The 24,730-nt window shown below is 34.7% G+C and overlaps 1 protein-coding gene across 9 annotated transcripts in view; it reads left to right on the top strand.

Moving 5' to 3' along the window:
- The window catches only part of ERBB4 (erb-b2 receptor tyrosine kinase 4), a 1,132,189-nt gene that overhangs the window by 1,097,542 nt on the left and 9,917 nt on the right, over positions 1–24,730 (top strand). For 6 of the 9 annotated variants that reach the window (XM_067026813.1, XM_059053753.2, XM_059053754.2 and 3 more), the window contains 2 exons: positions 22,415–22,462; positions 23,266–23,563. In XM_067026813.1, coding sequence (XP_066882914.1) covers positions 22,415–22,462; positions 23,266–23,563 — 346 coding nt within the window. The remainder of the gene's footprint in view (positions 1–22,414; positions 22,463–23,265; positions 23,564–24,730) is intronic. The other 3 variants (XM_067026811.1, XM_067026812.1, XM_067026810.1) reach the window with 1 other exon arrangement.

The following is a 24,730-nucleotide window of genomic DNA, read 5'->3' as shown; positions in this document are numbered from 1 at the left end:
ATATTGTAATGATCTTTGAGATTTTTACTAATCTGTAGGAAAGCAAGAAAGCAAGAAAGGAAGGAAGGAAGGAAGAAGGAAGGAAGGAAGGAAAGAAGGAAGAAGGAAGGAGAAATATAAGACACCTTTGGCCTCCCCTGTAGGATTTATGATCTTGTGCTATGTATGCTTCCTAATGATGCATAAACTAGTAGAATTTCAAGCAAAATGAGAATGCAGAAACAATGATGTCACTCTCAATAATGACATTTGAAGCTATGAAAGTCTCAATTGGGTTTGTCTTTACAGCTTAGTAAATCAAAACCTTGACTTATTTTATGAAATTAAAAAAATAGTAATAGTAATATCAGCTGAAACTTGAATTCTTACTATAACCTAAGTACTACACTAAGTGTTTAAATTAATTATTTCACTTTAATTTCACAAAGCTCTATGAGGTAGGTAATAATATATGTCCCATTTTAAGAGTTAAGGAAATTAATATGTGGAGAGGTTAGATAATTTACAAATGATAAGAGGCAGAGCTATTAATTAATAAAGTCTAGCTTTCAGTAGTCTCACATGGGAGCCATATTGCTAAAATAACAGAGAGGCTGCGGGAAGGAAGTTCCTTATTTCAAACTGCTATTAAACTTCTAACAACTTATGGAACTAACGCTTTTCATTTCCTTAATGATAATTGGATAAAAGAAACTAAGTTGGATGTCAGGAATCTCACATTCTAGAACTAACTCTTTGACACTTCAGCCTTGGTCATATTACTTAATCAGATTGAATTTCTTTACTTCAATGATGAGAAGACTGAACTAGATCACTTAAAAGCTCCTTGTAATTTTAACTATGTTTTCATAGGATGACTTTTCAAAATAATCATTTATTTTATGCATTCATAGTATATTTTCTTCTAGAAAGTATTTAATTGAAAAATGCCCCAAAACATTTTGGGTTACCTCTATACACAACTTTTGTTTTCCTTTTGTGATTGATTATAGAAGAGAAAAACCTAAGGACACATGATAAGGAAGCATCTCATACCTAAATGATGTAGTGGGAAAATTTTGTGATGATATAACAAGGTTACTCTGGTTGCAATTTACCAAGGATCAATATCAATTCTAACAACAGCTGCTACTTGATGATAAATGATTGTAGTCTCAGGTTATTGGTTTTACATTTCTTCCAAAATATGTCAAGGATTCCTGCACAGTATCCTTGATATGATACTTGGGTATTGCTTTTTAAAATTTTATCTATCAGGACAGGAGAAGGAGCTCTTCTTACTAAGACACTCCATATCACTAGGTATTTTTTGTCCCAAAGTGTTACCTATCTAAGTAGTAATCTTTTAACTTGTTAGTTTATTATGGTGAAAGAGTAAATGAATTAATACATTGAATGTTTATCTTGGGCCAGGCACTGTGTCGGGTAATGAGCGTACAGAGTTGAAAGACAAATCTTCTTCCCTCAAAGACTTCACATTCTGTTTGAGGAGATAATATTCTGAGAGCAATATGCCAGCTATTGTAGGAAAAGGACTAAATCAGTTAAAGAGGCTATAGAGTGTCATTTGCGGCTCTATCATTATTGGATTTAGCTTGGAATAGAAGTAGAGTTTTGGTAGAGTGGGACTGAAATGGATCAAAAGGAAAGCAAAAATCAAACAAAAACCCCAGCATGAACAAAGACAAGGAGATGTGTTTTTGACTATACTTAAAAAAAAATCCTTGTTTTTGTAATATTTCTATACTACACATGCTTGAGAACTCTTATTTGTTATGAAGAGATATGATGGACCCTCTCCCAATTCTCCTATTTTTTGTCAGTGTTATGAAGGCTTGAAATGTGGTTTTAAAATCTTTTGCTTTTCATTAAAATCATCCAATTAAAAGCAAAATCCTTTTTGGTCTTCCTATAAAACAGCACTCAAATTCCTATCTTCTGTTTCTCCTGCCATGACTCTAATTCAGGGCCTCATCACTTCACAGGAATTACTACAAAATCATTCTACCTCACAGCTACATTTTAAAAAGTTTCTTCAGACAGGCTCAATTTCTACATATAAGGTTTACCAAATAAAAGACAATACCGTGAATATTTCAAGCACCTCATCATTTATTAGCACTAACTCCTTTCGCTTTATTTTGTCCTCATCTATTGAGAGTATGCCTTTCATTTTCATCAATGGGATAAACTTGAATGATATATATTATATTAGATTTTGCTTTATATGATATATAGTCTTATTGTCACCAACAGTTGAAGGAATTTTGAACATTTTTCCTAGGAAATGCCTTGTCCATTCCAGTTGACCAGTCACTGCAATTTATTTTCCACTGCTGTCTACTCACACACATAAAATTGCCCAGAGCTGCAAGCTTTATCCCTACGTTGATCTCTTTCAAAATACAGATCATGTCGGTGCTTTCTGTTTTAGTTTGGAGGCATGGGTTGGTAGTATATATTTTAACAAAGAACAATTTCTCCTTATGCATGGTAGATTTGTTTATTTTCTTTTTTCCCCTAAATAAGAACATAACATCAAATTGCATTTGTTTAGTCTCCCAAGTTCTTGAACATTATTGGGATATCAAAAATAACTCTGATCTCTATTTGCCACTAATTTGGGGGTATCCCTCATTCTCTCAAATGATTAATTTATCAGCAAAATATCTATGCCTTTTTGTGCAATGTTTTCTCTACCAGTGACTTTCTTAAAGTCTGGTTATATTGTTTTAGTTATACTACTCTTTGTAAGCTTTACTTTTCTTTAACAAAGTACTTTTTTCCATTGTTATTATTATTTTATTTCTCCCTGACTCCTCAAGGATTTAGATAGAGTTCAGGTCATGACATCATGTTAGATGTAATGATAAACCTTTTATAGTATCCCTATATTTAGGAATTACACACAAAATTAAATTATTTTTCAATTTCTTAAGAAAGATATTTTTGGACTTCTTTCTCAAATTGTATCTCCAAGTTTCATAGAAATCACTTCTAGCAGATTTGGACTTGGGGTAGCACCTCCTTGTTATAGTACATTGTGATTTCCTCTACAGTTGTTTTTTCTTTAGAAAATCTGTTCTTTCTGTTAGAAACTGAAAGATTAAAACTAAATACCAATGCCTATAAATGCATGCTTGCAGATACAATAGAGGTGGTATGTTTCCTAGAGCATGGTAAATCAGAGTGATCCACTGACCCTGGCTGAAGTGGAGACAAGATATTTAGAACTTCCCATCTTCAAAGCTAAGGAAGGAGAGGAGGTTGGCAGTAAATACAAAATAATAATAAGAATAATATGTTATTTCCTGTACCTAAAATTCCATTCTTCCATTTACACACGGACACCTGACTTTTCTCACCATACCAACAACATAATCTTCTTCCCTCTTTTTTTCCATTTTGTTTTCCTTCCTTTCTCCTGGTATTTATGTCCTTCTCTAGTCACTCGTTTCAACTAGATTTTCCCCAAATAGAAATATAAGCAGTGTGGTTTGCCCTTGATCCAAGTATATAGATCAACTCTTAGTAATTTGGACCACTGAGCTGCCCCATTGTAGTATGAGGTGACATGTAAGTAGTTATATATTCATAGAGTGCCAGAGCTGGGGTCTTAAAGACCTTCTAGTACAAACACTCTCATCTTACAGTTTGTAAACTGATAATAGGAAAGATAAAAGCCAGAGCTCCTTTACTTTGAAGGGAGAGGTGGGAAGCTATGATCTGATCTCACATCTAACATTTAACCCTCTATTGGTTCTATCTGCTTTTTAACTGGTCCAAACCCTGGACATCTTGATTTTGACTTCAAGTCTAATGAGATTTAGCATCACTTGGTTTAAGAGGCTCCTGCTGGGAGTGCAATGAGAGGCCTGCTGCTGTTTTGCCTCCTCTGTTTATTCTCCTGTGAGACTCCCTGTAATTAAGAGTTAATGGTTTAGGAGGATCAAATGGAACTGATAGAGCCAAAATCGAAACGAAAAACAGGGAGAACAACGTCTGTGTTGGGACTCAGTAATTAAATGCTTGAAGATAAAAGGATCCTTACAAGTTTTACAAATGTTTCAAAGTTTTCAAACACAAACTTAAATATAACTACCACTTATTGATCACATATTTGAGTGTTAGGTTCTGCTCTGAGCTTTTGCATTTATTACCCTTAATCTTCACAACAAGGGTAAGCTGAATTTACCGTTTACATTTTACAGAGGCAGAAACAAACATAGAGAGGCAAAGTCTTTTTGCTGAGACTTCCAGCTTGTATGGTAAAAAGTGAGATTTGAACACAGACCTGTCTTGTCTACAGACTAAATTTTAACACCCACCCTTCATTTTGTAAAAGAACATGGAAAGTCAATATGTCATCTCTGAAAAATAATAAACAACATATAAATAAAAACCTATAAAACCATTAAGAACAATGCTACTGAAGTTATGTATTGACACGAAAAGATGCCAATAATATATAGTTTTAATGAAAATGCTTCAAGGTAGTATATACAATATGATCTAACATCAAATATTATGCATCTAAATATTAACAGTGATTATTTATGACTGCATGGCTTTTATTTCCTACTTGCTGTTAATATGTATTCTATGATTTTTCTAAAATATGAATATAGTACTTGTAAAAAAAATTGTTAAAAGAAACAATTAAATTTTGTAAATTGACCATTCAACAAAAAAAGCCTAATAATTACTCAAACTATTAAAACAGTTAGTACAGATTTCTTATTTCTTTAATTTTTAAAAAAATATTTGGGACAATCTTTATGAAATCTTTTTTAACTTTAGCCTACTATTTTGAAAAGTACCCTCACCCCTTCTTACCCTCTGAGGATTCAAAGTCCAGTACAAGCAATACATTATAAAAACAGAGTCACTGGGCTTCCCTGGTGGCGCAGTGGTTGAGAGTCCGCCTGCTGATGCAGGGGACACGGGTTCGTGACCCGGTCCGGGAAGATCCCACATGCCGTGCAGTGGCTGGGCCCGTGAGCCATGGCCGCTGAGCCTGCGCGTCTGGAGCCTGTGCTCCGCAACGGAAGAGGCCACAACAGTGAGAGGCCCGCGTCAAAACAAAACAAAAAACAGTCACTTTCATTCCTGGAATATTCACAAAAATAAGAGATAGCAGAATAATGCTTTAAAGTTTACAAAGAACTTTGACATAGGAGGCATTTTATTTTCACAGCAGAATCCCAAGGACACAGTAATTGAAATCCCTGACTTGGTAACTTGGTTGAGAACTTGGTAACTCAAGAACCAAACCAGTATCAGGCCCTCTGACTCCAAAATGAGTGACTCATCTATTCAATAATGATTCATCTGAAAGAACTAGTTGACATTGTTGTTTGCTGCTTCTTCATGGGTACTAGAATTGGACACTGCCAAACAGGCCGTGCAACACAGAGGCAACAGGGACCACAGAAATATGGCTTGTTTCAGGAGAGTCTAGTGTTAAAGAACATTTCAGTGATCTTTATAAAGTTGTTTTACACTTGAGCAATTGTCAGCTAGCTTAAGAAGCCTTTTTAAACAATCAAAAGAGGCTTCTTGCCTTCTTTGTTCAAAAGTGCTAAAGAAGAAAATCAGAGCCAGGGAAGGAAACAAAGAAGAGGGAGGAGCCACTTAGAGACTTAGATCTGGAATGTTAATGAATGTTTTAGCTAAATCATTTAGATGGTTATTTTTTAGTATTATTGCCACAAGATTCCCAGCTCTGCTGTACATTATAGGAAACATCTCATCAAGAAGCCTATTTACTGTATTAGACCTGGAGAGCACAATTGTGAGTTTCTTTACCCTTTACGCAATAGAATTGGGAGATTATCATCAACTTTCTATTCATATTTTGTGGAGGTTATTTAACTTATGTATGTCTGTATTTATTTATTTATTTTGACAAATCCATCTTTGTCTGCCAAAGCTCCCTGTTCAGGCCAGCTTGCTCTGATGATTACTCCTGCAAAGGCTTAAGAGAGGGATGTTTTATTTCCTTCTCAATAAGGATTGATGGCATTTTGGGAGGTTCAGAATATCCTTTGATTGCTCCATGAAACGGATTGGAGAAGATGGTCGTGGGTAGTGGGGTGTGGGCTCTCTCATCAGCTTTCCTTTGTGCACTTTCTGCCGTTGACACACCCTCATCACAAGCATCTTGTGTTTTGGTCCCTTTTGCCATTCACCTGCCCAGAGGAAAAGTTCCATTTTTCCCTTTGGAATTCTGACACATCAGAGTGTTCTCAAGAGAGGGTAATGTGTGCTCTGTAGTTTTCACTCAGACACTGTAAATGAATGACTATGGACCAGCCTCTCATTACACTTGAGCAAAGGCTGAATTGAGAGAGGAGTAGACAGACCACTGTGGAAAAAATTGCAAATACTGTGATGGTATCTCTTGCTGTAAAATATTTTCTATGTTGTGATGAAAGAAGTACTGTAAATCAGAGAGGGGAAGAAATTAGAAGTTTAAATCACAAGCAAATTCATTTGCTTTGTCCAATAAGAATTATAGACATAGTTTACTAACAACCGTATTTTTGTTGTTGTTGTTGTTGTATCAATACTTCATTTTTTTTTAACATCTGTATCGGGGTACAATTGCTTTACAATGGTGTGTTAGTTTCTGCTGCATAACAAAGTGAATCAGTATTCATATACATATATCCCCATATCTCTTCCCTCTTGCGTCTCCCTCCCTCCCACCCTTCCTTCACAGAGCATGGAGCTGATCTCCCAGTGCTATGCGGCTGCTTCCCACTAGCTATCTGTTTTACATTTGGTAGTGTATATATGTCCATGCCACTCTCTCACTTTGTCCCAGCTTACCCTTCCCCCTCCCTGTGTCCTCAAGTCCATTTTCTACATCTCCGTCTTTATTCCTGTCCAGCCCCTAGGTTCTTCAGAACCTTTTTTTTTTTTTTTTTTTTTTAGATTCCATATATATGTGTTAGCATATGGTATTTATTTTTCTCTTTCTGACTTACTTCACTCTGTATGAGAGACTCTAGGTCCATCCACCTCACTAAAAATAACTCAATTTCATTTCTTTTTATGGCTGAATAATATTCCATTGTATATATGTGCCACATCTTCTTTATCCACTCATCTGTCACTTAGGTTGCTTCCATGTCCTGGCTATTGTAAATAGAGCTGCAATGAACATTGTGGTACATGACTCTTTTTGAATTATGGTTTTCTCAGGGTATATGCCCAGTAGTAGAATTCCTGGGTTGTAGTAACATCCATGCTTAATTGTTTTCCCTCTCTGGAAGACAATAATAATGTTTAAAATTCTTTGCATATTGGAGATGTTGAAATGTACATAATTCAGATTCATTTGGAGTTTGGTATAATTTCTTCTTATTTAGAGCCAGGTACTGTAGTTCTGTGTTACAGACACCAAGCTATTGGTTACTCCTGAGTTTAAATGACTTAACTCATTCTTTTTGCGGTATGCGGGCCTCTCACTGTTGTGGCCTCTCCCGTTGTGGAGCACAGGCTCCGGACGCGCAGGCCCAGCAGCCATGGCTCACGGGCTCAGTCGCTCCGCGGCATGTGGGATCTTCCCGGACCAGGGCACGAACCTGTGTCTCCTGCATCGGCAGGCGGACTCTCAACCACTGCGCCACCAGGGAAGCCCCTTAACTCATTCTTTTATACCTAATGATCTCATATATTTTTAAGAATATGAGATGACTCACAGAATACATAATAATAAGTGACAACTATTATCACTTATTATGTGCCAGGTAACATATTAACTGTATAATATTTATTAGTTTAATCTCATGAAAACCCTATGAGATATTTACTATTATTATCACGTTTTGTACGTGGCGAAATTGAGCCATGGATATTAAATGACCAAACAGGTAACCTGGCTTTGTATTCCTAGAGGCCATACTCTTTACCACAATGATGCATTGCTTCCCACTCTGCTGCTGACCGCTTGTTTTGTTTGTTTTTGCTGTTTTATCATTACCATAAGTTCAGTACTCAGTTCTTTAAAAATGAGATGAATACATTAGTAAATAATTTTAACTTTTTAATTTTTAATTTATCATTAAATTCCTCATAAATGTTAAGTTTGATCTTTAAGGGACTATCCGAATAGTCTTACTAGTAGCTGCTTATTCACTAATTCAGACTCAAAAATTTTCACTTACCTCACTCAAATAGCTGACTATTTCAGGCCCGTATCGAAGAGCATCTATTTATTCAATCATTTATTCATTGATCAAACACTTATTAAGGTGTCTACTATGTATCTAATCCAATGGTTGCCCATTAGAGGCACATCCAGTCCTGCCCTCAAGAAATTTGCGGATAAGTAGCTAGGCAATAAAATGCAATGAGAAAAGTATTACAATAGGGGCAAACAGAATGCATCCGGGGTCATTTGAACAAATTGCTTTTTTTAAGAGGGAAGTGACAAGGCCAGATTTGCTTCTAGTGAGAAAATTGTGACTGCTTTTTAAAATGTGAACTAAAACAAAGACTGATTCTCTCCTGAGTCAAAGGAGACTGCATGAGAAGTTTGACGTAAGTGATGGTTCAAACATGTCTTACATTACTATGTGCTTCTCTTAATGTGCCAGCGTTCCCTGAAAACATCAGTGATAGTAAAGAAGTGTTTGAACTCTCCTACCCTGTTTGCTGGAGCAAGAATTCCTATGTCTGTGTTCCCAGTTTCAAACAGCACTTTAGTGAAAACTTCCTTTGGGGCTTCTGGTATTTAGAAACTCAACTTGGATGGGGTGGACCCCAGAAATTTAATATAATAACAAACAACCCTTTATTTATTGTGCTTCCTTCCTCCCTTCTGGAGGTGGGTGATGTAGCATTTTTTAAAATTTTATTTGTGGGCTGCTAAATATTTTATGAATGTTCACCTGACCATATGCTTAGGATGAGCTTGCTACTTGTTTTTGCTCTTCTCTTGACCAGAATTTCCAAGCAAGAAAATATGAAGGCATTTCAAAACAAATAATTCACAACCTGGGCTTACATCAAGCTCTTTTGGAAATATCTTCTCCTCCTGCATAATTGACATTCAGTATGCTTTTGTATGGCAACAGACTGGATTAAAATCCTAAAAGTGCTGTCAGTGTGCTGATTTTATTTCTAATTGCTCTCACTTGAGCTTTTGGTTACCTATTTTTCAATAAGAATTTAAGAGATCAGTCATAAGAATGATCCAAACATCCTCTTCTCATTCACTGTTTTTGGCAAAATCTGAGCTATTAGGTCTATTTTTAATATTTAGATAAGTAAATTTGGGAGAAAGAAGAGAGATACTAATACAACTAGTTGGTTATGTATTTAAGGAGCTTGCATCCTAAAGGATAACGCATATGAAATAGAAACAGTTTGTAAAACTCTTGGATATATACTTACAAATAAAAACAGTAAAGGTTCCTATGAGAGCCTGGGATGTTTAACGTTTAAGACTTATGGCATGAAAGACAACCAACCACAGTCTCTTTTTTGATTATGTTCATAAGATCAAATATTAATATTTTCTTCTGTCAGAACATAGCTTCACCTTGGCTTAATATCTTCTTTAGAAATGATAAATAATAATTGTGCTAGTACATAATAAAGGACAAAGTGGCCTGGGAAATAAACTAGGGGCTTTTCTTGTCTGTCTAGTACTTGTTGTTTGTTTGGTAGACCTTGGGAAAAAGCCTGGGGTATACAATATGTGGAAAAATCTAATCTATTTTATTTTTCCCAACTCCAAGTCATTTATCAAATTATTTCAGATTGCAAATCTATGCACTTTTCTGTAACTTAGCTACTTTGTTTCCAAGACATGTCTTTCTTAAAAGTGTTTAGCATGCATTTAAAATCTATAAAATGCTTCAAATCTTAACTTATTAAAGAGGTGACACATAGGAATTCTCTCTGCACCAAACAGGGTAGGAGAGTTCAAACATTTCTTACATTACTATGTGTTTCTCTTAATGTGCCAGCTTTCCCTGAAAACATCAGCAATAGCAGGGAAGAAAAAATTTAATCTAAGCGCACATTCCGGACTGAGGACTTCTTGGCCTGTTGACAATGTCTCAGAGTGAATTCTGAGACATATCTTATGAGGAATCTGTCTGGATGTGTAGAAATGGTTCAAGAAAATCAAGGCCAACCCATGTTCTCTAGAGATGGGAATTTCTAATGTTTGACTTTCCTTGACTCTCGCACCCTCATCATCTGAAGAAAACAAAAGTAATGAAGATTTTATTTCAATTCATCATAATTTCTACTGTTAGGTCATTCAGTTAATTTATTTTAGCAGCTTAAGGAATTTATTATTGAACATTTAATATGCACCTTTCTGTGTCTAAGTGCTGAAAGAGCTCTGAAGGGTCTTGCTTTGATTTACTGCTGTACTAAGAAAAGCGTATCATTATTTTTTATTTTCAAAGAAATGTTTTACGATGACTTTAAATGATGTACTAATCTATGTATATATATATATATATATATATATATATATATATTCAACTGAAACTTGTAAATTATTTTTTATTTGTATCAGTAACACCAATCCCTTTTGACAGTTGTTTCAAATGACATGTGATACTAAATTTGCTAAATGAACTCTATCATCACACAGATAAAAAATAGGTAGCTGTTCGCATACTTTTATTCTAGTATACAAGAAATGTATGCTTGATTGGTTTTCAGCATTTAGTATGGTGTTGTATGAGTGTTACTTGGACAAGTCAGCATTCAGCTATATTGTTTTTTTGATTACTAGAAAAAAATATCATGTTGCACATTTATATAATACATTTTTTTCAAAAATATTTACCATGAACATGAACTTATAAAACTCATAAAGTGGGCAGACAGACATTATTATTTCCGTTTTACAAATATGGACACTAAGCTTTGAGGAAAATTTATCTACAGCGGCAGAGCTGTTAGGTAGCAGTTCTCTTCCCTAATCAAGTGCTCTCCTCATGTAGCTTCTTCCTTTCCTAGACACTTAGAATTTAATTTGTTTATAACTTTGATCTTTTATACTATTTAGCCATGATTATTGTAAAAAGACTTTTTGAAACATTTAAAATGATTCTTCCCTACATGTGTGTGATATGCACAGAAATATAAGTGGGTGGTATGTAGGACTTAAAATGGATACTTGTAGTGATTTGTGTTTGATCTTATGAGTCAAAACTACATTCTCCTTCCACCTACAGGCAATTTATCCTCAGTGTTTGTCTTTCCTATTGTTCTTACTTAACAATTTATATTCTTCAGGATAAAGCAGAAGGCTGAGCTTCCTAGACCTCCAAAGCATTAGGAAATACATAGATGTCTCAACATAAATGTCTCAAGTGAGTGTTGTCATACTAGTGATAGAATCGCGAAGCTTTATAACTAGATGTGAAATATCCATTTCATCTGTAACCATTCATTATTTGTAAAAATACTTTTTTTTTTCCCATTAGAATTAAGATTTTTAAACAATACCTCCAGAAATAGTACCTAATTGACAGGAAGAATGAGTGTACTAGATAAGATATAATATTCAGATAATTGTATTGGAATTCAATTGCAATTTAGGACTCACCCTGAGTATTCGCAGAATAAGATGTATGTAATATATAATTTGAGAAATGCTAAAATCCTTTATTCTGTAAAACATATCCCACTTCCTGGCTGAAGGCCCTGAGATTCTCATTAATAAAGCCAAACTTTGGGTTTAAATACCTTTTCCATTTAACCATCCTTTGATTCAATATACTTTTACTAAACATTCACCATGTCCATGTCCCTGCCTGTGCTAGGTATCAAGGATATAATGGTAAATTTAAGTAAGTCCTCTTCTAAATAGGCTCACAGTCTAAGAAAGAAGACATACCAATGAAGTAAATAAACAATTATAATACCGTTGCTAAATTATTCATATGGGGCACAGAATAGGTTCTGGATGATATTTTTGAATCAACAATTAAATGTAATCAGGGCAATGATAACATTCCATGGAACTGATATGTAATCAAGGCAAAAAAGGTAGAAAGAGCATTGAGGAAACAGCTGGAGCCTGGGAAGAGACTGAGGTGACAAAGGTAATGGACCATGGGAGGAACTGCCAGTACTTTGTTTGACTGGAGGCATAGGAGGAGAGAGAGAGCAGAGAGGTGAAGCTGGAGAAATTGGCAGGAACCATAGCTACCCAAAGCCTTCAATGCCACAAGAAATTGAGACTTGTTTTAACTTGAGGCAAGAAGGCGTCTTGTAGGTTTTTAAGCAGGGGGATGAAATGTGAATATTAGATTGGAGTAAAAGGAAAGACAAGAATCAAGGAGATCAACTAGAAAACTATTACAGTAGTCTAGTCAAGAAATTAGGTCATCATTAAGTTCATCACGTGTGCTGTGCCTGTTTTCCCTAGAGGGTCCTGGTATACATCTATTATCCTAGCTTAATTATTAATAGCACTTTCTTTTATCCTCAAACTCTCCATTTAGAATGATAAATTATATGGCACCTTAAAACCACAACTAAAGTAGTATCAGTGAGGATGGAGAAAATGGTTGGATTCTTGAGGTATTAAGATATTTAAATGGGTAGACTTTGGATGCTTATGAAGAGTGAGATAGAGGTGAAGTCAAAGATGACACTGAGATATTTAACTTACACAAATAGATAAGTTGTTGATACCATTCACCAAGCAAAAAGATAAGAGAATTTCATTTAGTGTCAGGAGAGATGTTCATTTCAGTTTTGAAAATGTGACTTTTGAAAAACCATGGAACATTCCAGTGGAGATGTCAGGTCAGCAGTTAATTATGTGAGTACACATTGGTACTCAATAGTTCAGTGTTACTTGAGGTGGGGCTATTATAATCTACTACCACCAATTTGAGAAAATTCCCCCAAATTAATCAGGCTACATGGATGCCCTCTGGCCTAACTACAGCCCAGTCCCTGAGAAGAGGATAAGGCTGTAAACAAAAGAGGAGGTTTTGGCATGTAAGTTACTGACTCAGAATGTTACATCTTCTATGGGAGGATGTTATGGTCCCATTTCCTATAGAACCAGGACAAGAATCAGTGGGCTCTGGAGTCTGTTAGGGAGGAGTAAAAAATCATGGGCTTGAAATTGAAAAGGAAATGTAGAGATCAGACTTCACTGCTCTAGAGTTTCACCTGGTTGCCCCTGACTAAAGCTGTGCAGACATAATCTAAGGATACCAAGCAGATTGATTTTTGTTTCATAGTAAACCATAAAAATATTTTTCTAATTGGGCCTATTGATTTTTGTTAGTAACTAGCTGTGTGACCTTGATGAAAGTCGCTTGCCATCTCTATTACCATAGCTGAAAATAGGGAGAAAGCGATTGGGTGATCTCTGGCATCCATGTCAGATTTAAATTAGACTCTAGTTTCTGGTCTATTATATTTATTTGCCTTCTTCATATTTTTTATTAAACTGTTAGCCATTTAGAACTTGAAAGGAAACTATTATGACCATGGTTCTGGCTAATCTAGGTTGACTTTGGCAGCAAACGGTTTAAATAGGAAACTAAGAAGTATTGGTCATTTTTTATTTTAGGAAATTCCAAAGTGGTTCACAAATAGATGCAGGAATTCTTTATGTATTTTTCTTCTTCCTTTTTATATGCAGGAAAATCAAATTTGGGGGATTTTTTTAAATGGTAAAAACTCCTTAGACTATGGGCAACAAGTAGCTCTCGGGGAGAGGTTTTTCTCTTGGGCTACTGCCTTTAATCTGATATTCATTTTGGCTCAGATCAATTGTAAATAGCAGCCAGCTTCTGTGAAATGTAACTGGTGTTTGCTCTGGGCTGATGGGAGAGCCATGTGTTGTTTGCTCTGTTAGTAGCTGTACCCAAGTATGCACAGTACATTATTCAGATCAGCTTGCACAAACCAGATGTCCTAATTCCAGGTGGACTGTTAGAAATCTTTTTATGTGCAGCAACAGCTGTGCCACCTGCTAGCTTAAAGAGCAGTAGTTGGACAAATCAACCATTGTAACAAATTCACTTTTTATCTGGTGAACAGTTTGCATAAACTCGCATAACAAGATATTTCCAACCTAATCCACACTGAAATGATAGGAACACTGAAAGTGTTATCTGTATTTTGGTAAATTGTTTGCTTGTTACCAACACCTATCATTTAAGACACTGAATAAAATCTACATACCAAAATTAGATTTATAAAATTTGCAATTCTATTTTCTATATTATTTGTTTTCCATCTCCTAACACACAAACTGTGCCCTTCATATTTTTTACATTCTCACACACAGATTGTTCTAAATACTGTCATTGTTATTTGAATGTATAATAAAACTTCCAGAGCTTGGATTATTGCTAAAGAGGAGGTTGAAATATAAAGTATTTCACTGTTGCTTATTATTTGCAAGTAAATAGAATAACTCCGAATAACTACTAAACAAACATTTCCAAGTAGAACTTTTGTAAATGGTATTTCAGTGAACACGATTCATTTGCTGATAAATAATATCCACATGTGAAAAACAGTGGAAACAAAGCAAAAACAAGCCCACAAATGAGCTAACAACCTATAAAAGAAAATGTGTTAGTTTGAATGAGTTAAATAAAACTTTGTTATCTTGTTTTAAGCTATTAATTTTCTTAATGTGTATATGAATACATATATACACACGTGCACATGTGTGCAGACACACACACACAAACACACAAATTGTGATTTAAGTAAGTCTTTACTAATAGTATAAAAGGAAACCTATTATACCCAGGCCAAGACTTAGCGTTTCAAATTCTAAAGTAATGGCATTCATGACATTCAGAGTGTCTATAATTTTTTTGTTTGTATTTTTTTTTCATTTTGCCCTATAGATCAGCAGTCCCCAACATTTTCGGCACCAGGGACAGGTTTTGTGGAAGATAATTTTTCCACGGACCGGGTACGGGGGCGATGGTTTAGGCGGTAATGCGAGCCACGGGGAACCATGGGCAGCGGCAGATGAAGCTTCACTCACTTTCCCGCCGCTCACCTCCTGCTGTGCGGCCTCGTTTCTAACAGGCCACAGACCGGTACCGGTCCGCAGCCCGTGGGTTGAGGACCCTGGCTATAGATTACTTAATTTTTAAACTATTTCTGTATTTCCCATACATTGTCTAATTATACAGATAGAGATAAATACTATGAAAGTGAAAATATGTCAACTGACAATAATCATATGTATAATTACTGGCTTTTATAGCTAGAATGTTTAAATAATATTTTCTCCCTACATGGACGGTAATCTGTTTTGTAAATAAAGTATCATGTTAATCAACACTGCTTTTAATCAAATGATATTAGGACAGCTTTTATTTATAGTACTTAATATTATGGTATCCCTTTTGTCTAATAAATATATAGCTTATTCAATAAGAAAAAATGATGTATATATTTGTCTTATAACCAAAGATGCATTAAAATCACTTTAAGAATATAACAGTATATATTTCAACTGTAAATAAATGCCATCATGGTTTAAGGCAAATGCTTTTGGCTATATTGAAGAAAATATTTTTTACTGAAAAACATCAAATTTGCCTCCAAAACTCTAAAACTGACTTTTTATCATTTATTAATGCCAATTTGAGGCTGTAAGTATAATGGGATGTACATTAAAGGGAGACTCAGGGAATCTTGTTTCTAGTACTGTTGCTAAATAGTTGTGTGATTTGAAAAATTAACCTAACCTCTTAGAGCATCAGTGTATCCATCAATAAAATGGAAAATTTAAATTATAAAACTTCAATTTAAAATTTTATCTTCATTAGTCACATCCAAATGTGGTCTTGCCTCCCAAGAGCATAATCATACATTGCATATGGTCTAAGGTACTTCATAGATACTACGTTTAGAGAAAAGGGAAAAAAGAAAGAAAGAATTAATATACTTCAGAAAGGTTTATGTGAGAAAAGTTTATAAGATGTCTTTGCTTTAATGCTAATCACATTTTACAATATTTAGCAATCAATGGTATGGGCTTCAGGCAGAATATTCATTTTACATACATATAATTTGATAGTTGGAAGGGATCTTTCCCATTACCTGTTTTATAGCCCCATTCTTCTTTTCAGAGCTAAATAAACTGAGTGTTCAAGAGATTAAGGAATTTGTTAGAAGTCACATGGTTTAATGACAAAAAGTTCAAGAATGTAACCCTAGAGGTAGAAGGACCTCATGTGGCCTCTTGCTCCATGTCTATAGAATTTTCGTCTTCAAAAGTTGCCTGACCTCAATGCATTTTTCATGTACTAAGAAGTCTTCACTAAATAATCCTCATGATATTTGGATAAAAAACAATCAAGCACAGAGACAGATAACTTTTGGATGTACTTGAAGAATTAGAGTACCTAAGAATTTGGACATAGTAGCCTTAATGATTTCATTTACATTCAAACAGAGATAGTGCAATTGAACTAGATGTTCTCAAGGATGAGTTTAAAAATTAGGAAAAATAGCTGAATACTCTGTAACTGAAAAGAACTGTTGCAATATCTTTAAGGAACCCCCTAGAAGTTCTCCTTTTTAGATTTCTAGCTACATATGTCAACTAGTAGCTAAGTGATCATTAGGAAAAGGTTCAGATATTATAACATGCTTGTGAAAAGAAATGTAAACAAAATAAAGAGGCAAAAGAAATGCAAAAGAAAGTTGCCAGAACTAAAAACAAAAATACATTTAGAACTTGCACCCAGGATGAAGACATATAAATTCTACATGATTACTAATCTCAAGAAAGGTGACAGAATTCTTATTGCTTATCTCGAATGAAGCTAAGGAATGTTGGCACTAACGTAAAATCACATTTCTTTATATCCTTTCTTTTTTGACTGTGCTAATAATGTTCTTCAACTTTATCATGTAATACGAACATACTTAAAGCCGAAAGGTATGAAGTGAGGAATTTTCAGCTCCCATTTTTTTGACTCATCTAGCCATGAATATTTTAAGAAGGAATATCTTCATGTTCTACTAATATTTGGAAAGGCTGTAGGAATTGCTGCCTGGGGTTACAATAGCTTACTTACCCTTAGTGGAGCAAGAAGTGGAATTTATTGACTAAGCCCTGGACTAGGAACAATAAATCCATAAGCAAGAGTGCTGTCATGGAAAATCTTTGTGCTCTCCCATTATGTCAAATCATCTCCTCCTGCTTCAGGGTTGGTTTTGCTCTTGTCCAGGTAAGTTATATATGTGTGTATATATATATTCTTCCCTAACAGTCCTTTCTTGTTGATCTAAAACCATAGTGTGTGTGTATGTGTGTGTGTATATATATATATATATATATATATATATATATATATATATATTCTATTAGCACTTAACATTCTACCTTTAGTTCCTTTTCTGTTTAAGTCCTTGTAGTAAATTAAAATGCAAGTAAGATGGGAGTGGCAACATTGTAAAGCATTTTCAGTATTTTATAACTAAGGCTAGTTAATTTTTCAAATTTCTCCGTCAGATTCATTTTTCATAAGAAAGAGAAACCACGAAATCTTATTTGAGAGAAGAGTTGAGGCATTATGCAGGAGCAGAGGGAGGGCAAACAGAAAATAGAAATCCTAAGTCAAAATCTACATGTGGCATAATAAAAAGATGTAGGATTCAGAGAGCCACCAGTGGCTGTGTGTGTTCATGGGAAGGACTTTTAACTTCCTTGAGGCTCAGTTTTCTTATCTGCAAAATGGGAGTCATGATTTTTAATAATCATATTTACCTTGAAATGTCATATGAATAAATAAAACCTAAAATATTCTAGTCTGTGGTATCTGGTAGGTATACAATACATGTTGGTTTCCCTTGCTATTTCTCAATTTTCCTAAGACAAGTAATATATTCATCTGTGAAACAGAGTAGACTTTATAATTAAGTTCTAGGGTTAGTGAAAAGTGAACAAAGAATGAAAGCACAAGTTAATACTCCTTCAGGTGGAGCATAGGGTCATTATTATTAATTTATTTATTTATTATAATTTATATCATTATAATATATTTTATTTATTATTATATCATCATTATTAACATTTTTGTGTGTGTGTAGAGTAAAAACAAAGTTTTTTTAAAGTAGCATCTCACATAATCAAACTAAAAAAATGAGTACATTAATAAATAAACACATATCTAAAGAGACAAAAGGGGTTTCGTGTAACATATGTATTCACACATATGCACGTGTGTGTGTGAGCCAGCTGCCTAGATGCAATAGGCTTCCCCAGTTCTTACTGGTTTGAGGAATGTGAATGCATTTTGCTTGTTTTCTTCTGGTTGCCTTACGGAAAATGAAGATTCAAAATCCAGATGTCTCAAACGCTGGTATATTGAACTTAGTTGTAAAAAAGATATAGAGTTATAACCATACATCAGGAATTGTACATAATGAAAAAAAATGAAATTTTTTTTTTATCTATCTGCTACCTGACCTGTGAAATGTGAAAATGCCCATCAGAGTGTTAAGAATATACTCCAAGGAGGATAAAAAATTGAGAACCCTTAATAATTACTATGTGGAAGTGTTTAGGTTAGTGCTGGTGGATTAGCACCATCTTATAGAGACACATGCATTTTAGCTAAAAGGATTTAGAGTGATTCTTGGCCCTAGAAACTTTAATCCTATAGTTAATATTACGAGTAACAATTATCTGAAGATTAAAAACAACTCTCATTAAGCACATGTTTACTTTAGGTAGAAGTTAGGCATTAAGCATGCATTTTTGTTTGTTTCCTAAGAAGATACATTTGTATAATATTTTTAAAAATATCATGGGACACAGTTCATCCAGTTAACAATTTAAAATTTCCCAGGAATAATATAAAATAAATATGTTTTAATTAAAACAATAAATATGAGAAATGCAGTACATGAGTAAGACAAAGGTTCAAATCTTTATCATTCAACTGAAAAGTAAATTTTAGGACATGATGTATCTAAAACTGCACTTAATACTGTATTTGATATATTTGTTGACATTTGCCTTCTCTATAACCCCTGGCATTTGGGTCCTAGTTAATCATACAGTTTCCCAGTGATTGTGGCCACAAATTAAACTTGACTCTCTTCATCACCCTTACATATTTCCCCACCAGGAGCAAGCTCCAGATCACCTGCCAGTTCATAGCCCACCTCTTTCTATCTTTGTCCTGCTGACAGTAAATCCCCTCACCAGTTAATTGAACAGATGTACCCAGTGCTGCTTCCTGAAGGTCGTCAAAGCTGGGCTTTGACGGACAGCAGAAAGTGGCACAATAAAAAAAAAAAGCGAAAGCCTTTTAACTGAGAGCACTGCTTTGTTCTGCTTAGAACGTTAAGGTCACTGCAGCTCATTCTTATTGTGGGGATCTTAATTTTTACTCAACCAATTTACTTGCAGCTGTCATTCTTTCCAATATTAAAAGTTCAGCTTTTCAAGCGTGGGGAACTGGGGGATGGTTGTGTGGGGAATGAGAAGAGCTTGTTACAATCTAAAAACAGCAAAAACAAGTAAAATCTGGCTTGGCTCTCAAGTACAAAAAGTTATTTTCAAAGCCTATAAATTATGACATAGTGATTAACATGTAATTTAAATATATTTAAACAACAATTATGTCACATTTCCAGCCCAGCTAATTGGCCTCACAGATGTTCCCTTGTAGCTGCATTGCCCTTCCAGGGAGATATGAATGAGGTGCTTTTTATCATGGAAAACAGAAAAAAAGCAAATGGAAAAAATGGAAACAGAAACATAAAAAGCAGCCAGTAACCCTAAAAACAATGAATGCTAAGGGAATTTTGTTTAGCTTTTTTTCCATTTAAATGCTGAAAACTAGAAAAAGCATGAAGACACTCCTATTACTGTGAAGGTCTCTGGCAGTGTGTCTAGATACAGAGTTGGCAGGTTGCTGACTGAAAGACTTGTCAAAGCAAGGACAGCGGATCCATTCTAATAAAGCATGGCTGCACTTCGTGTCTTGGAACAGACTAACTGCAAGAGATCTAGTTATTTTTAATACAACACCTTTACAATTGAAGGCGGTCTAGCCCAGGTAATGAATATAGACAATAAAGTATTTCCTGATGAAGAATGACTTGTGAGTTATTCTTATGATCATTTATCTCTCAAGTTTTATAAAATGTTAAATGTGCAGCAGTGCTGTTTCCTCAACTGTGATTCTAATCGAACATTACCCACTATAGCAACTCTTGCGAAAGAAGAGGTCAAAGGAACACTGGTGATTATGAATATTTTGGAATACCTTGCCTTTTAATATCTAATCATGAAAATGAAATAAATTCACTCCAGCCTCACCTTACTCTTACCTTTTCTTCTAATAATCTCAGGTAATGTTTGATAGTACAATGTAAATTACAAAAGGCCACTGGACATGCCTCTCTTAGTGCATCATGGTATCTCCAGTATCTACCATAATTCTTGTGCTTTCACTGTAGCAATTTAATAAATATTTGCTAAATGCTTGCCAAATAATCCAGGTTTAATGATAGGGTAAGGCCAAGGTTGTAATATGATAAAGTTCCAGCAGGCAGGTGTCATATTTTTGTACCAGCCCTCTATTTTACATATCACTGGGCTATATGGAAAATTTATTTCTCAAACTTTATGAACAAATGAATTTTATTTTATGACACTCTAAAAGGTAGCAAAATGTGCCTATATTTAAGGTGCTATGGAAGACAAGTAGGCACTTAAAAATGCTTCTTTGATGAGAAGCCTTGGCAATTTGATTGCTTGACTTTAAACATTTGACTTAGCAGGTGTGAACATTTAAATTTCACATATTCTCTACATTTGTATAATAGTGCAGAGCTTAAGAAGTTCATCTATATATAATATCGTACTTTATCTTCATTAAGAATGAGAGAGGCCAAGGATGAAAATGAGGGTCTGAGATATTTCACGATTGACCACATCTCTTGTAATTGGGACTGGAGCGTGGAGCTTCTAACATACCATACAACAATCTGTCTATTGTACAAAAGCACCTACTATGCAGTGCATATTAAATATATCTAACTTTCCATGTCATAGTCTTCAATGTGTTGTGAGTTATGTTATTAGAGAAGAAAAGAGATAAATATTTTCTATGCCATCATGTAGGTGACTCAGTTATGGGCAGAGTTTAAATGTAAATTCAGTGTAGGGTTTCAGAGCTTGTCCCTTGATTCATCCAGCAGGCTGTTAATTAAGGAAAACTATATTATCCAGTTGTTATTAATTTGTATCAAACAGTTAATCTCCATGGGACAATGTTCTTAGATTAGTCTATGAATCTCTAAATTATAAAAACGTTGATCTGGAATAAGAATTAGCTCTGTTTCATAGATGTTTCAAGATGTTGTCTTTGAGGTTTATTTTAGTCATCACTGTTCAATTAAATCCAGAAGGTAGAGAATGCAAAGTTCATAAAATCAACTGTTTTTATTTGCATTATTCATTATTTCCAGTGCTAAGAAAGGTGCCTGGTGCATACATAGACCATGGTTTCTCAAGAAATGTGTTTAATAAGTGATTGATATTTTATATATATATATAATTTTTAGCTAGGAAGCAGAGGTGGTATTCATACATCCCCTATACTTACCATAAGGAACATTGTCCTTAATATTTTATCATATTTTTATATTGACTTTTATTTAACCCATAAGCTAGAGTTTTAAGCCATAAGACTATGTCTTGTTTTAAATTGCAATGTAATTTCAACTGATTCTAAATACATAAAATTAATGTATGCAAAGCATGTTTCCAGTAAAGAAAATGATTTTTCCAAGATTTTCTGCTTTTTCTTCACTTAAAAAAAAAAAGATTGATGAGCAAATATTATGTACCTTTTTATAGAAGAGGCTAAGATGTTGACCCTTTGCTGAAATGGTGAAAAATAAATGTAACTTGACAGCAAAAATTATTCCAGGCAAGTTGAAGTCCACCTCTATCTCCTTTTAGATAAGTTTCTTCTTATGAGAGGAAAGTTAATGCTGTGATATGTGGCCATTCCAGTCATTTAACTTGTAACAAAGGGAAGGGTTCCTCATTTACAACTCAAGTTAATTTACTGCTTTTCCCTTTCTTCCAGGTTTAATCAGAAGAACATTTATTGTCAACTTAATTTTTAATCAATTTAAAATTTTACTTTTTCTAAATAATTCTTCTTTACAGGGATTGAATTAAAATATTCAGTATCTTCAGAAAATATAAATAAACTTGCTTATCATCAGAGTGCATAAAATTTTACTGTTTAGCAAACGACACTGTTGTGCATGTCTTCCCCTTTGGTTCATACAACTCATGTGGCTTTTCTTTTTTCTTTTTTTTTTTTTCTGTTCTTTTTTTTTCATTCATGTTACCTCTTATTACATCCATCATTCCATTTTTCTTTCCTATTAGAGTGAAATTGGACACAGCCCTCCTCCTGCCTACACCCCCATGTCAGGAGTAAGTATTTCACAATCAACCTTCATCTTTTAGGATTTTTGGTCTTTGCTTATCATGTTTCCTCTCTTGCCTCACCATAATTTCCTCATTTTGCCTTTGCCAACAGTGAGTTAAGAATTTACTGTAGATTGTGTAGCTGCCTATGTAGATATGTTTTATCTCAATAGATAATCCAGAGTTGAGATATCATGCATCAACAGTAGCTTTTGATTTTTATCTGAAGAATTTACCTGGGCTCATACATCATGCTTCTGGATAAAGGGGATTATCTTTACTTCCACAATTGTAGGTCTTGGGCTAAAAAGTCAGAATCTCAGTGATGATTCTCTAGTTAGATACTAGAGACTCAGAGTCACAGAAACCACAGACTAGAAGGCAATAAGGAAACATCACCATTCAAACTGCATCAGTGTGCTTCTGTTATTAATGGCAACTGCCTATAGTTAATGACATTGCCATTTGTCTTGAAGATTCACTTTGAATTTTTACACTAAAAATAGGCAGTTGTGGGAAAGGAACATGAAATACTTTTTATTAGATCATGTGTTAGGTGATTAGTAAAATTAAAATATATATTTCCAAAATGTTTTCCCACAATTGATTTATTTTATAAGAAAAATTGGAATTTTAGGTGTTTCTAGTCTAACTCAAACTCATTGACTATTAGGGGGAAAAACTCCATTAAGAAACTCTGACTTTGCTGTGAAAGACAAACTTCCATTTCTTTTTGTTATTAACATCCATATTTTTGACAGCTATTCCTAACAATACCTTTGGTCCAAATGTGTTTCTACTATTGACAGAACCAGTTTGTGTACCGAGATGGGGGTTTTGCTGCAGAACAAGGAGTGCCCATGCCCTATAGAGCCACCACCAGCACGATCCCAGAAGCCCCAGTTGCTCAGGGGGCTACCGCCGAGATTTTTGATGACTCCTGCTGTAACGGCACCTTACGCAAGTCCGTGGCACCCCACATCCAAGAGGACAGCAGCACCCAGAGGTACAGCGCTGACCCCACAGTGTTTGCCCCAGAACGGAGCCCACGAGGAGAGCTGGATGAAGAAGGTTACATGACCCCTATGCGAGACAAACCCAAACAAGGTACAAGCAGAATGTTCAGAAATGATTGCCACTCGACATTTGTCTCTATCAAAATAAGCAAAGTATGGAAGGGAAATTGCCAAACTACCTGCCTATGTAACATTTGTGATCCACAAAAGGCTTAGGCTGCTGCTATTTCTAGTAGGCTTTCTGAATCAAAAGCATCCACATCATCTCGGGGCTTTTTTAGAAACCAGAATCTCAGGCCCCACTTGAATAGGAATCTGCATTTTAACAAGATCCCCAGGTGATTTTTATGCATAATCAAGCTTGAGAAGCACTGATCTAAACATATCCTTATTGGAATATTTGAATGAGGTAGCATATCACAAGATTTCAGAACTCTTGTTCCATTGGACTTATTGTGGAGATCATAAAGACTGATGTTGTTGGTAAAAATGTCCAAAGCTTTCAATGTCACCAATAAAAGATTGATGCATTAAAATGGTGTCAATTAAATGACCTAGTTTATTTTAAGAAATCATGACTTCTTGTATGATGCATTTCAAAAATTAAAGTTCTGACCCTGCATGTACTTATATGTATACCATCACATCTTGAAAATATTCATAGCTTGTGCCTTTACAAAGAACAGAAATAACTTTACAAAGTTATTAGAAATGTTAAACACCCAAATCAGATAACATTTCAATTTTGAGAAAGCCTGTTTCCTTTTATGTTAACAGCATCAGAAAAAGAAGATGGATGATTATTATTAAAAACTGGTGACGTTTCTTAGTCTTCAGTGTCACAGTAAACTGTATTTTAAGACTCTGTATAAAGTTCCATTGTCTCACTTAATATGCAGTTATATTCACTTTTATAGTATGCAATTAAGGGATGCCTAAATACATATTGTCAATAACCTATTAAAATATATCCACCTCTATATGTATCAAAGTATTACTGTAACGAAGAATTGGATGTTGACAGTAGCCCAATAGTGACACAATGTAGGTTTTGAGAAGATTTGACAGATGCCCCAAAAGTGAAATGCTCTCTGGGAAGATTCTCAACTCAACCATAAAATTATTCCTATCTACAGAACTACATGGCTATACAAATTTGCATCACGACAATAGATAAGCAGATTACTTTGAGAAAAGGTAACTTGAACCTTCTAAGAGAAAGGCAAGTCAGTCTGTGTAGACTCACTGTAGACCATCA

The sequence above is a fragment of the Kogia breviceps genome, chromosome 2 (assembly GCF_026419965.1).
Source record: "Kogia breviceps isolate mKogBre1 chromosome 2, mKogBre1 haplotype 1, whole genome shotgun sequence".
Lineage (NCBI taxonomy): Eukaryota > Metazoa > Chordata > Mammalia > Artiodactyla > Physeteridae > Kogia > Kogia breviceps.
The sequence above is the reverse complement of the archived record's forward strand: the minus strand, read 5'-3'. Positions and strand labels throughout refer to the sequence as shown.